Consider the following 17,273-nt stretch of genomic DNA (forward strand, 5'->3'; position numbering starts at 1 on the left):
CTAGAAACATTATCTTAACAGCCATCCGGCCTATGTGCCTTGTATTTTATCATTATGAAAAGTGTGTTTTTGTTTCTTTATTGAAAGGATTTTAAGATATTTTGTGTGCCTAAGAAGGTTAATGTTCTTTTTCTCCAGGTGATAATTGATGACCAGTTACCTGTTGATCACAAGGGAGAATTGCTTTGTTCTTATTCCAACAATAAAAGTGAATTGTGGGTTTCTCTTATAGAAAAAGCATACATGAAAGTCATGGGAGGATATGATTTTCCAGGATCCAACTCCGTGAGTAATAGATAAGACAATCCAGACACAGACTTACGCTATCTAATGTAACTGTATTAAATTTGAAAAATTCTAGATGGTCTTTTTGTTTATAGGAAAAGCAGATTTTCAACCCCTGAAAAAGGATGACCAGTCCCCATGTTATGGGGATATATGTATTTTCTTGAGTATCTGGGAAAGTCTAAACTGTGTCTCCCTTTATGTCAGGATAGAAGGACAATTATAAATACAGTATATCTTTCCAGAGCAGTCTGTTTAGATCAAATGGACGTATCATATTGTCATGTATATTTTTTTTGTAATTCAGGTTCAAGGAGTTGCATGTTTTAACCAATCTTAACAGAAATTAGTCAGATTGGCATGACTTTAAATTTTTTTTTTTTTTTGAGATGGTGTCTTGCTCTGTCTCCTAGGCTGGACTTCAGTAGCATGATCTCAAGCTTACTACAACCTCTGCCTTCCAAGTTCAAGCAATTCTCCTGCCTCAGCCTCCTGTGTAGCTGGGACCACAGGCATGCACCACCATACCCAGCTAATTTTTGTATTGGTAGAGACGGGGTTTCACCATGTGGCCAGGCTGATCTTGAACTCCTGACCTCAGATGATCCACCTGCCTCGGCCTCCCAGAGTACGGGGATTACAGGCGTGAGCCACTGCACCTAGCCTGACATGACTTTAAATTCTTACAGTTACCAGCCTGTGGCCTTGGAAAATGTTTAACCTTACTTAACCTCTTATGTATCCATAATATAAGGATAATATCTACCTCTTGTTGCAAAATCGTAAAGATGAAGTAATGTATGCAAATCATCCATCATTCGTAAGTGATTCGTTTCCCTGCCAAACCAGATGTCCTTGATTTTTCCAGTTTGTTTTTTTCTTTTCGTCCAGTTCTTATACTAGACAAAGAATATATAGGTCATAATTAAATGCAATAGGATGTTACAGTTTCTTTTTTCCCAGCCTATACTTTGAATTGCTCTAGCCTTCACATACTGTTAGTTTAGCTTTCTAATCTGTTGCTTGTTGATTTACTCAGAAGTTTAGAGAGAGAAAGAATGGGAATGTATATAAAACATGAGAAATATCATTTCAAGAACTCACTGAAAGGAGTGACTGCATCGTTGAAGCAGTTTTTTCTGTTACGTTATCTTTTTATTATATTCATCAGTAAAACAGTTTTTTATTCAGGAAGAGCAACAAAGATTATGGGGAAAAATATGTATGTTCAAAACCAGGTAGGAATTTGAGTTAAATAAGAAATGTATTACTCGTTGAGAACAACTGCCTTCTGATTTATTTCTACCAAAATTTTTTTTTTTTTTTTTTTTTGAGACGGAGTTTCGCTCTTGTTACCCAGACTGGAGTGCAATGGCGCGATCTCGGCTCACCGCAACCTCCGCCTCCTGGGTTCAGGCAATTCTCCTGCCTCAGCCTCCCGGGTAGCTGGGATTACAGGCACGCGCCACCATGCCCAGCTAATTTTTTTTTTGTATTTTAGTAGAGACGGTGTTTCACCATGTTGACCAGGTTGGTCTCGATCTCTCGACCTCATGATCCACCCGCCTCGGCCTCCCAAAGTGCTGGGATTACAGGCTTGAGCCACCGTGCCCGGCCTACCAAAATTATTATGCCAAATCAGTGAGATGTAATTGCTCTGGGGATTTAAGAACTTGAAAATGACACTGGCTGTCCTGAAATGTGTTTCTGTTGCAGAATATTGATCTTCATGCACTCACAGGCTGGATACCAGAAAGAATTGCAATGCATTCAGATAGCCAAACTTTCAGTAAGGATAATTCTTTCAGAATGCTTTATCAAAGGTAAACATGTTTTTATGCGTGTGGTAAACGTTGTCATTTAAAAACATATCATGCCTTATTTAGAATAGAGATTGCAGAAGCCGTTGTTTTTAGTTATTTTAAGGAAATTGCTTTTAAAATAGACTTCACATTATGTACTTCCTATAGTCCTCAGCTATCTTCCCTAATAGAGTTAATCCAAATTTTAGGTAATCTAAATACTTGAATATGCAATATGGAAAAATTATTTTAGACTTACTGATGAATTACCAAGTTGAGGGACAGTGGGAAAAGAGAAGTCTGAGAAGTTAAACCTTAAATGGATAATCCATATGTAGGGACTAGAAATTTGTCTAAACAGTAATACACATTGGGTTGCAAAACTGAAAAGCCCAATGATTTGATAAATAAAATGATACGCCGTTTTGGGAAGTGCCTTTGGTATTTTGCATCTTCATTTTTATTTGTAAACTACTTGAAATTTAGTATTTGTTTTCCTTCATTGGTAGGTTTCTACTTTAGAATTAAGTTGCCTAAAACTTAAAAAAAGTGATAATTTATGTGATATACTATGAATTAGAAATGTACTACTTGTTGAAAATTCTTCAGAGGTAGGAACAGCCCATTTTCATGTAAGCCATTAAACTAACAATAAAATGGTGCTATCTTGGATTAAAAATGTTGTTTTTCTTTAATTAATTGTCCTTGGGGTTCATTCCAGATTTCACAAAGGAGATGTCCTCATCACTGCATCAACTGGCATGATGACAGAAGCTGAAGGAGAGAAGTGGGGCCTGGTTCCCACACATGCTTATGCGGTTTTGGATATTAGAGAGTTCAAGGTTTGCCTTAAATCTTTTTCTTTTTTCTCGTCGGATAAAACATTTGCAGGGATCCCAGATAATTTATCAGACTTTTGAATACTGACAAATCAAAGCTTAAGTGGAGTTTGTAAACCATTTCATCTACTACGTTAAACAACTTGACTCTACCGTTGGAAATTATGAAATTAAAAGATAGGAAAGGAAAGTATAGGGATGGCACAGATACTGATGACAGAACAGAAATGCTTTTATAGAACAAATGCTTTGTCTTTTCCATATAAGCAGCAGTTCTGAAGTGAGTACATAGCTCCCAAGATTCCAAGCTGCATATTGGTGTTTGGATCAATCACAGTGTTAAGCTCTTAAATCAGTTCTCCCCAACCTTTTTGGCACCAGGGATCAGTTTTGTGGAAGAGAGTTTTTCCAGGACAGGTGGGAGCATGGTTTCAGGATAAAACTGTTTCACCCCAGATCATCAGGCGTTAGATTCTCATAAGGAGAATGCAGTCTAGATCCCTTGCATGCACAGTTCACGGTAGGGTTCACACTCCTGTGAGAATCTAATGCCACCACTGATCTGACAGGAGGTGGAGCTCAGGCTGTAATGCTCACTCACCCACTGCTCACCTACTGCTGTGCGGCCCAGTTCCTAACAGGCCATGGACCAGTACTGGTCTGTGGCCCAGGTGTTGGCAACCCCTGCTCTAAAGCATAGTAGACACTAAATAAATGTTTGTGAAAGGGGGCCAGACATGGTGGCTCACACTTGTAATCCCAATACTTTGGGAAGCTGAGGCAGGAGGATCTCTTGAGGCCAGGAGTTCAAGACCAGCCTGGGCAATATAGTAAGGTCCCATCTCTACAAAAAATAAAATTAGTTGGGCATGGTGCTGTATGTTTATAATTACAGCTACCAAAGATGCTGAGGAGGGAAGATCGCTTGAGCACAGAAGGTCAAGGCTGCAGTGAGCCATGACCACACCACTGCATTTCAGCTTGAGTGATAGACACCCTGTCGTAAAAAAAAAAAAAAAAAAAAAAAAAAAGTGAAAAATCCTGAAAGAGGAAGAGAATAGGAAGATAGCTAGGCATCAGATACATGCCATTGGGTTTGTGTGAGCAAGTATTTTTCTCTTAGAAGTCCTTGCATACTGACAGGCCTTTCAGGCAGATCCTATTTCTGCAATATCTGGACTAAGTGTTGGAATATTTGACTTCATTACTTCTGAGGTGGTTGATGTTTTTAACTGAAAAATGGATTGGTTCTATGGATTAGAAAATACCAAGATTATTAAAGAAGCACTATTTCTTAATGAAGGACCTTTGATAACAGAACAAGTAGTGATCAGTCAGCAATAACAGAGCACTACTATGTGTGAATTAGACTGGTTTTCTTATGTGTGGCACAAGGAATTACAGTCACATGTTGCTTAATGATAAGTATGCGTTCTGAGATATGCGTTGTTAGGTGATTTTGTTGTGGCATGAACATCATAAAATGTACTTACACAAATCTAGATGTTACAGCCTACTGTACACCTAAGCTCTATGGTATAGCCTAGTGCTCCTAGACTACAAACCTGTACAGCGTGTTATTGTATTGAACACTGTAGGCAGTTATAACCAAACGGTAAGTATTTGTATATCTAAATGTAGAAAAGGCACAGTAAAAATACAGTATAAAAGATTGTGTTAAATGGTATACCTGTATAGGGAGGGCACTTAAATGAATGGAGCTTGCAGGACTGGAGGTTGCTTTGGGTGAGTGGTGAGTAAACAGGAAAGACATTGCTGTACACTACTGCAGACTTTATGAACACTGGACATGTAGGTTTTATGAGAATACTGTTTTCTTCAATTATGAATTGTTTTAAGCCAACCATCAGTGGTGGCTGAATACCAACTTCAGTGATACTAATGTTGTTAATAATTTCTGATTAACCCACTACCATCAGACCAGTCCAATAACAACCTTGGCTTACTGTAATTTTTTACTTTATAAATTTAAAAATTTTAAACTTTTGGACTCTGTAATAACAATGCATTTGTAGAGCTGTACACAAATACTTTCCATTCTTGTTCTGTGAGCTTTTTTTAAAATTTTAAAGCTGTTTTATTAAAATATGAAACATAAACACACACATTAACCTAGGCCCACATGGGGACAGGATCAACAGGATGTCACTTGGCAATACAAGTTTTTCAGCTCCATTATAATCTTATGAAACCACTATGATGTATGTAATCCATCATTGTCTGAAATTTTATTTTATGGTGCATGACTGTATATGAATTATGAGGGTAATAGCGACGTACTGCACCATTTTAAAATTTATAGTCTCAGAACTTTCTAAATTAGTCCTGGTCAGTGTTGCCCCCCCCCCACACACACACACACCCACAGCCATTGTTTCTTTAAAAGTGGCATAAAAATTGACCACTGAAAGCAAAAAATATAAAAATTATGTGAAATTAAGTAAGCCAGTAGGTCCAGTAAGTTTGGGTTTTCTTAGAAGTATAATTTACCACAAATACCAGTCTAAACATTTTAAGTGGCCGGGTACAGTGGCTCACACCTGTAATCCTAGCACTTTGGGAGGCTGAGGCAGGACGATTGCTTGAGGCCACGAGTTCACAACCAGCCTAAGCAAAATAGCAAGACCACATCTCTGCAATAAATTTTTCAAAAGTTAGGCATGGTGACAAACATCTGTAGTCCCAGCTACTTGGGAAACTGAGGTAGGAGGATCACTTTAGCTCAAGGCTGCAGTGAGCCATGGTCACACAACTACATTCCTGTCATTTTTGTTTGACTACCTCTAACCTGCTTGCATATTCCAAGGTTTTATCTTCATTTTTGTCTCAGCGATTCTCCATTTGGGTCATTTTTGTGTCTTTGAGGTGATGTTTCATAAATAGTCTATTATGGAAGTACATCTCCAGATCAGGGTGTGGACTTCAGACAAGTGTTATCATAGAATTTCTGAAGCTGTCCAAGGCTTTTCCTTTGCTGCTACTTGGAAATAACTTCAGAAATTGGATGTTTTGGCAAAAGGATTTTTTTTTTCGTTCTCTAGCATTCCTTCTCCTTTTTAGGGCTGATTTTCTACCCATCCAAACAAAATCTACAGCCACATCTTAGTGTCCTTGAATATCACTCGATGCTGGGGGTTTGTCTCAGAAAAGCTTAGCAGCAATTTGCTGTCCTTTGTGCTCCTTTTTTAGGAAGTGTTAAGAGTCCTGAAATGAGGCAGATTTCCTGCTTATGGAGAACTAGATTTTATGAAAAGAAAGGAATTAAATGTCGGTTGACTTATGTGTGGTGAGACACATATGGTGTAAAAGATATTGATGAAAGAAATTACATTAATGAAGCTTCTAGGGAATATAGCCTAAGAGGAGTGAGTCTTATGTCCAGAAATCACATAAGTCTACCCGAGGCCACAATTTGCCTATTTGAAATAGCAAAGGAGTGTGTTGTTGTGGTTGTTTAGATGTCTCCCAAACAGTTTGATTTATGATATCATTAGAAAAAGTACACAACTTCCTTAGGTGACTGCTTGCAGTAAAACAAATACTATTTTGGATTTACCACCTCTTTCATTTTCCTGAATTAATGTAATCAGTTCTATAGACATACCTGGTATTTACTGAGCATTTACCTAAGATTCTGTTTCATAAATTCAGTGAAAAATCTGAAGTGATGATACTGCCACCATTTCAAGGAGTTAATGATTTCATTAGGGAGACAAGGTGACTACATTTATGCAAGTAGAAAACAATATAAGATAGGAAACTGTTTTAAACTAGTGTAATACAGATTGTTAGCACTGTGAAGTTTGGAGAAGAGAAAGTAATTAAAAGAAAAATTACTAAATGCTAGCTACTTTATGTTAATTCCATTTGATCTTCACAGCCATCTTCTAGGGATACATCATAATCTTCATTTTACTTATGAGTAAACGAATGTGTGGAGGGTAAATGACCCACCCAAAGAACTGGAATTTGGTCCCACTTTATTCTGATTCTAAAATCCGTTTTTTTTTTTCCTTCGCTATGTCTGTCTTCACTGAGAAGAAAGGGTAACTAAGGGGATCAGAGAGGGCCTTTCAGAAAAAAGGAACAGCATGAGAAATGCCTTTGGAGGCAAAATTGAATAAGGATTTTCTGGCGTTGTAAAAGGGAAAACTAGATTAGCACCAAAGATACCTGAGTATAAATACTGGAAAATAAAATGGGACCAGTGAGCTTTGAAAAGGCAGGAAATACTTTGTGCCCTAAAGCAGCACTGTCTAGTACAACTCCTGCAATGATGGAAATGTTCTTTATTTGATTTGAAGGGAAAGAATTGATACATACCCACAGTTTGTCCTCTAACAAGAACTAATACAGTAAAAACTGTTTTGCAACTTAATGTTATCTCCTGTTTCTTTTTTTATATAGGGGCTGCGATTCATCCAGTTGAAAAATCCTTGGAGTCATTTACGTTGGAAAGGAAGATACAGTGAAAATGATGTAAAAAACTGGACTCCAGAGTTGCAAAAGTATTTAAACTTTGATCCCCGAACAGCTCAGAAAATAGACAATGGTAAATATATCTTTTTAATTTTAATACCATTTATTCTTCAAAAAATGTTCTAGCAAAGCAAAATATATGTAACTGACTTAAGTCATTTAGCATTAAGATTTTTTTAGATTAACAAAGGTATTAATTTTCAGGAATATTTTGGATTTCCTGGGATGATCTCTGCCAGTATTATGATGTGATTTATTTGAGTTGGAATCCAGGTCTTTTTAAAGAATCAACATGTATTCACAGGTAACTTTTTGCACATTGAAGAGTATGCTTTATAATAGCCTCACTTTGTTCACTTAAAAACGTGCCAGTCACGTTGGCTCATGCCTATAATCCCAGCGCTTTGAGGGGCCAAGGTGGACGGATCAGTTGAGTTCAGCAGTTCTGGGCGAGGCTGGGCAACATGGCAAAACCTCACCTCTACAAAAAATACAAAAATTAGCTGGTCATGGTGGCGCACACCTGTGATCCCATCTACTTGGGAAGCTGAGGTCAGCAGATCACTTGAGCCTGGAAGGTGGAGGTTGCAGCCAGCCAAGATCATGCCACTGCACTCCAGCCCAGACAAACAGAGCAAGACTCTTGTCTCAAACAAATAAAAATGGAATGGTTAATTTAGGAAGACTAGCATTCCCTCTTTTTTTATTCCCACAGTGACTATCTTGTTAATAGTTTTTTCTTTCCATACTTCCTGGTTATGCCAAAAAAAATTAAAACCAGTAAAAACTAAAAACTCTGATTAATCCACTTTTTGAAATAGCGTTATATTTTAGCTCTATGAGAAATGTAATTACAACCTTCTTTGTTTACTTTATCTTTTAGTACTTGGGATGCTAAGCAAGGACCTGTGAAAGATGCCTATAGCCTGGCCAACAACCCCCAGTACAAACTGGAGGTGCAGTGTCCACAGGGGGGCGCTGCAGTTTGGGTTTTGCTTAGTAGACACATAACAGACAAGGTATTGATACCCTTCTAATGATATCCTATACAGAAATTTTTTAAATATAGTTAGAGCATTGTGAAAGACATATATAATCACCAGCCTGTTTAATTTACATAGGTGCCCTGAAAGTAGTGTTTTCTCAAATAAATATTTTTATTTTCCTCTAAGGAAATTTATATTTTATAATTATACACTTAAAATCTTGTTCAGAAGTCATCTCTGAAGAAAAGTATGAGGGATTTGATGCTTTTTAGTGAGGGTTTGGGGGTGGATGATGTATAGTTTAAATCACTGAAATATGCTGAAGGGAGTTTGGAAATGTTGAATCATTAGTCTTGAATCTGTAAAGGTTAACCATAATCTTAATAGCCTCTGAATCTTATGTAATATATTATTTCATAATATAGATACAGTTGTCATCTATTAAAATGATAATTTAATTCAGAGAAACAGTGTTCCTTATAACATTAAATAGCTGAAAAATGCTCTTAGAGTTATTTTGTTAACTTTAAATAAAGAGCATTTTTTGTGGAGAGCTTAAAAAAGAAAACAAATCGCATTTTCAACCCATTTTCTAACCACATTGGATTCTTTGTGATTTTAGGATGATTTTGCGAATAATCGAGAATTTATCACAATGGTTGTATACAAGACTGATGGAAAAAAAGTTTATTACCCAGGTATGTTTAGTAGCCCAGCAAACATTAAAATAAACATACATTAAGATTTTATTTATATGATTATGTTGAAAAATGACACATTTTATGTAGATAATATAGAGAAATAATTGTGTTGATAGACTAATAGCTCAAGCATATGGAAGGACATTTTTATGCTGTTCTGTGTTTTGTTTTAATTTAGATAAGCCAAGGGAGGATTTCCACCTTCTCGCACATGGCTGACAGAATTTTATTTCTGAGACTTAAATTATGTCTTTGACTGTAATCAAATGTTTTCTGTAGTTTTCCATGAACTCCTGGATAAAATCTAAGCTCTTCAGCATGATACATACAAGGCTTTTTATATTTTGGCCTACTTTCCCCCTTTATTTATGCCTCAGCTTCTCACAGTTGAGATAGTTGCTACTCCAGGATACACCGTTGCCCTTGTTGCCCCTTTTCATATGGAATCTCTCTCCTCCTGCCACATATTCCTTTTTCCTTGTTGCGCTTAACACATGTAGTTAATGTCCAGCCTAAATGCCATTCCTTCCACTGGGCGCCTGAGACATTTAACACATCGTATGAAAACCACTTTGCTTTCACATTTAAAAAAAATGTATATCACTTAATGAGAGAAACTATCTTAAGGCTGTGAAGAATATGGTGAATGAAACAGGACTCTGCTTTCGTAGAGTTTATGTTCTAGTTGTGGAGACAGATAAGCAAAATATCAAGTAGTGATACATGTGTGTAAAAAAGTAAAATAGAGCTATGTGTGAGTGACTGGTTGGTCAGTGGTCATGGATTGAGTAGGGATGGGAAGAGCTATGAATAACAAAAGGAAACAGTCATTCAAAGAAATCAAGGGAAAAGCATTACAGGCAGAGGGAACAGCAAGTGCAGGGCCTTACAGTGAGAAAAGATGATGTGTTTTTGAAACAGAGAATAGGCCAGTTGCCTGGGTAGGTGTGGTACCAAAAGAAGTCAGGAAGATTTGCAGAGGTCAGATCACGTGAGGTTCTGTACACTACAGGAAGGGGTTCAGAGGGTCTTTGGTCATAATCAGGAAAATGACATGTGCTGGCTCCAAATGAAGATGCCAGGTAGGCTGTTGGATTTTTGAATAGAGTTCTAGAGTAAGGAAAGAGATACAGATTGAGGATTCTGGAGCATATAGATGGAATTTGAAGATGGGACTGTATAAATCACTTGTGAAGAGAGTTGTGGGTACAGAGATGAACACCCAGGACCTGACCCTTGGACTCTGAGACATCTTAAGGTTGAGCAGAGGAAAAGGTACCACAAAAGAATGTGAACAGAGGGCCTGATGAAGCAGTGAAGTTTCACATATAACCCAAGCAAAGAACATTTTTCAAGAGGGAAAGAAAGGATAACTGCATCTATTGATGTTTAAGAAATCAAATGAGATTAGGTGAGAGAAGAAACAGTTGTGGAAACTAAATGATTAAGAACAGAAAGAAGGAAACAACAGACACTGAGGTCTACTTGACGTGGGGGGAGGGTGGGAGGAGGGGGAGGAACAGACAAGATAATATTGGATTCTGGCTTAATACCTAGGTGATGAAATAATATGTACAACAAACCCCCATGACACATAAGTTTACCTTTGTAACAAACATTCACATGTACCCCAAAACGTGAAATAAAAGGTAAAAAGAGAAGAAACTATTGGACTTAGCATCCTGGCAGTCATTGTTGACCTTGATAAGAACAGGCTTAGTGGAGAGGTGGGGCTAGAAGCCCAATTGGATTGGTTTTAAAAGACACTGTGGTATAAGGAAGCAGTTGTTGACAGTTCTTCTAAGAAGGCTGTGCAAAGAAATGGGCAGTGATGTGGGAAGATGTTATCAGAAGTGGTTTAAGTCTTACTTTGTTTAATCATAGGAAAGTATAACATTCTTCCCTATTAGACTGTGTTAAGGGCAGGCATTGAGTCTTAGTAGTCAGTATCCCTATGTTCTGGAATGGGCATGGCACCTAGTAGGTCCAGTGACAATACCAAGTTAAACTAGCCAAATTTTCCTTTTTTAAAACAGTGCTCTATCTTATGTGTAGTGATTTTGCCTTTTCAGAATACTTTCGAGTTTATAATTGTATTTTAATTACAACACTTTGCAGTAATAAAGGACAGGCCTTGTTCCCCATTTTTCAGAAGAGTAAACTGAAACATGGAAGGGTTGAAAACCTTGTTCAGGATCCACAGATATGCCAGTTTTTTTTCTCTTCTCACTAGGTCACACACCCCTAAGCATTAGAGACTTATGACTTGTTTGAGATACGAAAATGTTTAGGTTTTCTGATAGGTCCCCATTATAAATATTCAGTGTTCCTAAATAAGCTAAGTGAGAGCATTGATCTTAACATACAGTAATTGACATGCATAAAATAATTGTATCAGGCTTGATTGATGAGCCTATCAAAGAATAGTAGGCAGCATTCTTTTTTTTATATATTTATATTTTTAAAAATATGGAACGCTTCACGAATTTGCGTGTCATCCTTGCGCAGGGGCCATGCTAATCTTCTCTGTATCGTTCCAATTTTAGTATATATGCTGCCGAAGCAAGCACAGCATTCTTTATAGTAACAAAATATTGAAAACAATCTGAATATCCCAATTTTCTAAATAACCAGTTGGAGGTACAGATAAAATGTAATAGTCATATGATAGAATATTATACAAGCAGTTATAAGAAAAAAACTGTCTGTGTAGAACAACATAGATCTTTTTAAAATGTTGAGTAAAAAATGAAAGATATAAGACATATACTATTTTTTTTCTTTTACATATACACTTATACCAGAAACAATTATTTGATCATTTTTAGGAGGGGGTATGTTTGTATTAAAGTCTAAAAAGGTGCTCACCAAATCCATCAATAGAATGGAATAAGATAAGGATGATGGTTAAAAGAGACATTGTTTTATGAAGAGGCTAGGACGATCCCCCCCCCCCCAAAAAAAAAGTTAAATCTGAGTGGTGGGGAATCTAGATATATTTTTATATACGTCTTTTTTTTTTTTTTTTTTTTTCATTTTTTAAAGACAGGGTTTCACCATGTTGGTCAGGCTGGTCTTGAACTCCCGACCTTAAGTGATCCACCTGTGTTGGCCTCCAAAGTGCTTAGATTACAGGCGTGAGCCACTACGCTTGACCATATGTCTTTTTATATTTTTAATTTTATCTCAAAAGAAAAAGCTAATCCTGACTTTAAAATCCTCTCTGGGAGAAAAATGCAACCCAGAACAAATAGTAGGAATTACTGAAATGCAACAGAGCAAATAGTAAGTACTATTATATCTCATTGAATGTATTCAAAAAGATTATTTTTGCATATTAGGAACTGTTTAATTCACTAAGATTATGTTTTAAGGACAGAATCAATTAAGGAGATGTCCATCCAAGTAATTATTTTTCCTACATCAACCATAAAACTTCAAAAACTAAGAAAAAAAACTCCTTTTCTCTAAGCCTACTTGTTTGTTTGCAGCTGACCCACCTCCATACATTGATGGAATTCGAATTAACAGCCCTCATTATTTGACTAAGATAAAGCTGACCACACCTGGCACCCATACCTTTACATTAGTGGTTTCTCAATATGAAAAACAGAACACAATCCATTACACAGTCCGGGTAAGTAAAACCAACACACAATGACAAAACACAATAATATAAAGTACGTAATGTGCTCTGCTTTGTAAGTGGGATCATCTGGAGAAAAAGTTTATTTCTGAAAATGTACTGCCATTTTTGTGCTGATTTTAATAGTAAATTATGCTTTCTGTAGAAAATAATACATTCGAAAAGAAATGTTTTTATTTCGAAAGAACATTTTTATTTTCATAGTAATAGTTTAGTCCTGCGGCAGTATAGTATGTTGGACTAATACATTTCTTTCTTTCTTTCTTTCTTTCTTTCTTTCTTTCTTTCTTTCTTTTTTTCTTTTCTTCTCTTCTCTTTTCTCTTCTCTTTCTCTCTCTCTCTCTCTCTCTCTTTTTTTTTTTGGAGACAGAGTCTTGCTTTGTCACCCAGGCTGGAGTGAGTGCAGTGGTGCAGTCTCAGTCCGTTACAGCCTCTGCTGCTAAAGCAGTTCTCCTGCCTCAGCCTCCTGGGTAGCTGGGACTACAGGTGCTGCCACCACACCCAGCTAATTTTTGTATTCTTAGTAGAGATGGGGGTCACCATGTTGGCCAGGCTGGTCTCAAACTCCTGACCTCAAGTGATCCACCCACCTCGGCCTCCCAAAGTGCTGGGATTACTGGTGTTGAGCCTCCATACCTGGCCAGTACATTTGATTTTAAAGCAAGCAATAAAAACTTACTTAGCCTGTTTAACATTTTTATTGACTTAAAGGATTTTGAAGTTAGTAAAAGCGAATCAGTTACCTAGAAACATACTGCTCTCATCTAGCTAGGAAGGTCATTGTAATTTTCTTCCATATAGATTTGTTTGGCTCTACATAAGCAACTCAATTTGAATAGATTTTTAGTGATTAAAGCAATTGGGAGCTGCTGCCACCCCTTCATTTTTCGTATGCAGAAGCCACAGCCTGGAAAAATTGTGATTTGCCCTGAGTCATACACAGTTAGTAGCAGAGAAAGCCCAAGATAAGACCTCCAGCTTCTCAGTTGCCAGCTCATTAATCCACTGCCTATAGAATAATGACTTGTATATGCCAACTGGTTTTTTATTCTTCCAATATATTCATGAATCACTTTGATGTTCTTGTAAGTGTAAAATTGATCAATACAGTCTTTTTTTATATATATATCTAGGTATATTCAGCATGCAGCTTTACTTTTTCAAAGATTCCTTCACCATACACTGTATCAAAACGGGTAAGTACATTCATTTGGTTATAGTTATAATCTCAGCATTCTTTTAGAATGTTTAAATTCCCTTTTCCATTTCTCTCATTTTATATTCAGCAATTTATTATGAAATAAAAACATGCTAAGGCTTCACAGGAATATCAGAGAAACCTAAGTGGCCTTCAATTTGGGTTGAAATACAAGATCTTCAGTGAGCAACATCTGTGAAAAGAAACAAATTCAGAGAAAGAAGGTTAATGCAAACTTTGGTGGTTAGAGAAGACTATGTGGATGAACCTTGAAAGTAAAATTTGAGACTAACTTTGCAGGGTGGGCTAGATGTGTAGACAGGATTCTATGGAAGATTCCTGGTAGAGAGAACAGCTTGATTAGAGGAAAGAGATGGAAATAGGGTTTAGTCTAGCAAATCAGCCTGGCTGTCAGCAGCAAATATAGAGCCACAGAGTGGAAAATTGCCTTTTTTTTTTATTTTTTGTTTTTTTTGAGACGGAAAGGAGTTTTGTCTGTAAGTGGAATTGGAGAATTAAATTTTGTTAATACTAAAACTTTGTTCTTACTAGATTAATGGGAAGTGGAGTGGTCAGAGTGCTGGAGGATGTGGAAATTTCCAAGAGACTCACAAAAATAACCCCATCTACCAATTCCATATAGAAAAGACTGGGCCATTACTGATTGAGCTACGAGGACCAAGGTTTGTGATGAGTAATTTTCTTAAATTAATGATGCTCTATTAAAAATGAACATAGTAAAACAGAAAAAACTTTAGAAACAAACCTAAGCATATATGGACATTGTACTTACAACAATGACATTGTAGTAGTGTCAGGAAGGGACAGTCTTTTCAATAAATGATGTGGAATAATGAGCATCCATGTGTAAAAAGGGTAATTAGAACCCTGTTTCACATCAAATCTAAAAACTCCAGGTGGATTACAAACCTAAATGTGAAAGGTAAAACAATACAGCTTCTATACGATAATGCAGGAAATGTCTTAACCTCAAGAGAGGAAAGATTTCTTAAATAAGACAAAGAGCATATTACAAGATTTGTAAATATGCTACATTGGTTAAAAAAAAATCTGCAGTTTTTTAAAAATAAACAAAAACATGTCACAAATGGGGCAATCCAATGACGAGTAAACCACTGTAATAGCCACAAATTGGAAACACATTTGTTCATCAGCAACATTTAAGATTATAATATAGTCATATAATAGAGTCCTGATATAACAATTGAAATAAATTACAGCTACACACAGCATGATAGATAGGTCTTAAAAACAATGCTGAGCAAAAACCACACGTACAGAATATATACCGTATGATTTTACTTCTGTGAAGTCAAGAACAGAAAACTAAAAGACTTATATAAGGATGCACACTAAGGTAGTAAAACTGCAAAGCAGAACAAGAGAGTTATTAGCATAAAAGCTCTGTGTGGGGACAGGAGTTGCAATTAGGAATATACAGGTAATTCTGTGGTGCTGAGAGGATATGTTGATCTGAGTGGTGGTTACCCAGGTGTTTATTCACTTTGCAAATGATTTATTAAGCTGTATGTATGTTTTACATAAGTGTCATATTGCATAGTTTTAAAAGGTTTAAAAAATACAGAGGATATAGCCTGGGCATGGTGGCTCACACCTGTAGTCCCAGCACTTTGGAAGGCCAAGACAGGCGAGTTCAGGAGTTCAAGACCAGCCTGAGCAACATAGCAGAACCACATCTCCACAAAAACTTGTAAAAAATTTAGCCAGGCATGGTGGCATGTGCTTTTATAGTCCCAGCTACTTGGGAGGCTAAGGTCGGAGGATGACTTGAGTCCAGGAGGCAAAGGTTGCAATGATCCTAGATCATGCCACTGCACTCCAGCCTGGTCAACAGAGTGAGACCCTGTCTCATACAACCACCACCAAAAAAAAAAAAAACAAATAAAAACAGAACTACCTTCTAAATAAAATTGGGCTTAATTTTGCTTTTCTTACAAACTAATCCAGCAGCAGTTAATAACCCTTTAGATATGAAGATATGATTAAGCTATTTTTCCACAAGAAAGTCATTTTTAAAATCTCTACCACTTTGATAGGTGCACTAGGCAAATAGGTTCCTGTTTGCTCTTTTGTAGTTAATTTCTAGATAGATTGAACATGTACTAATGTTCATTGACTATTCATGTTTCTTGCCTGTAGAGTTGTCATTTTTTTAATTGTAAACATGAATAAGATAAGGATATTAACTCCTTCACATATTTGCAGATGTTTTTCTCAGATTGTCATTTTTCTCCCACATAGAAAAACATTTCATTTTAAAGTAATCAAATCTGTCTCTGTTTTGTTTTGTTGTTTTTTTTGCTGTGGACAGGAACTCTCACATTATCAAATTAATTTTCACCATATTCTGATTATTTTGTGGTTTAACATTTTGCATTTTAAAAATTCATATGAATATATTTTTATGTTTGGTATGAAATACAGTTTAACAGTTTTTTTCTAAATGTTTTGTTACCTCATCACCAGCTAAATGAATCCTTCTTTCCTTACTGATTTGGAATGCCATGTTTATCATGTGCTAATTACTTCTGTAAATTCAGATTTTATTTCAGGGCTTTCCTGTCCCATAGGCCTTTCCACCTGTCATAATAACAATATTTTTAATTATTCCCTGTGGCTAGGTACAGTGGCTCAAGTGTATAATCCTAGTACTTTGGGAGGCCAAGGTAGGAGGATGGCTTGAGCCCAGAAGTTCCAAACCAGCCTGGGCAGCATAGTGAGACAGACCCCCATGTACAAAAAAGAAATTAATTAGCTAGACTTGGTGGTACATACCTGTAGTTCCAGGTCCTGGGGAGGCTAAGGTGGGAGAACCCCTTGAGTCCAGGAGGGTAAGGCTGCAGTAAACCACGATTGCTCCACTGTACTCCAGCCTGGGTGACTGAGACCCTGTCCCAAAAAAAAAAAAACAAAGGCAAGGCACAGTGGCTCACACCTGTAATTCCAATACTTTGGGAGGCTGAGGCTGTCGGGATCACCTGAGATCAGGAGTTCGAGACCAGCCTAGCCAACATGATGAAACCCTGTCACTACTAAAAATACAAAAAAATTTAGCCAGACATGGTGGCATATGCCTGTAGTCCCAGCTACTTAAAAGACTGAGGCAGGAGAATCACTTGAACCCAGGAGGTGGAAGTTGCAGTGAGCTGAGATCATGCCACTGTACTCCAGCCTGGGCAGCAGAGCGAGACTCCGTCTCAAAACAAAAATAAAATATTTCCTGGCCAGGCCTCACGCCTGTAATCCCAGCACTTTGGGAGGCCGAGGCGGGTGG

The 17,273-nt window shown here is 37.1% G+C and overlaps 1 protein-coding gene, 1 long non-coding RNA gene and 1 other non-coding gene across 4 annotated transcripts in view; 1 reads left to right on the top strand and 2 right to left on the bottom strand.

The window, feature by feature from the left end:
• CAPN7 (calpain 7) overlaps nt 1-17,273 on the top strand; it is a 44,803-nt gene that overhangs the window by 25,415 nt on the left and 2,115 nt on the right. The window contains exons 10-19 of one of the 2 annotated variants that reach the window (XM_002759627.7): nt 139-285; nt 2,002-2,108; nt 2,809-2,929; nt 7,355-7,499; nt 7,631-7,730; nt 8,310-8,445; nt 9,035-9,110; nt 12,605-12,750; nt 13,893-13,955; nt 14,510-14,640. In XM_002759627.7, the coding sequence (XP_002759673.1) occupies nt 139-285; nt 2,002-2,108; nt 2,809-2,929; nt 7,355-7,499; nt 7,631-7,730; nt 8,310-8,445; nt 9,035-9,110; nt 12,605-12,750; nt 13,893-13,955; nt 14,510-14,640 (1,172 nt within the window). The remainder of the gene's footprint in view (nt 1-138; nt 286-2,001; nt 2,109-2,808; nt 2,930-7,354; nt 7,500-7,630; nt 7,731-8,309; nt 8,446-9,034; nt 9,111-12,604; nt 12,751-13,892; nt 13,956-14,509; nt 14,641-17,273) is intronic. The other variant, XM_035278187.3, reaches the window with a different exon arrangement.
• LOC118149099 (U6 spliceosomal RNA) lies at nt 11,577-11,683 on the bottom strand. Its single transcript, XR_004736254.1, has one exon. It is a non-coding gene; the product is annotated as a U6 spliceosomal RNA (small nuclear RNA).
• LOC128929997 (uncharacterized) lies at nt 13,048-16,895 on the bottom strand. The gene is made up of 2 exons (XR_008477442.2): nt 16,775-16,895; nt 13,048-14,150 (listed from the first exon to the last, which is right to left on the bottom strand). It is a non-coding gene; the product is annotated as an uncharacterized LOC128929997 (long non-coding RNA).

This window comes from Callithrix jacchus, chromosome 17 (assembly GCF_049354715.1).
Source record: "Callithrix jacchus isolate 240 chromosome 17, calJac240_pri, whole genome shotgun sequence".
NCBI lineage: Eukaryota > Metazoa > Chordata > Mammalia > Primates > Cebidae > Callithrix > Callithrix jacchus.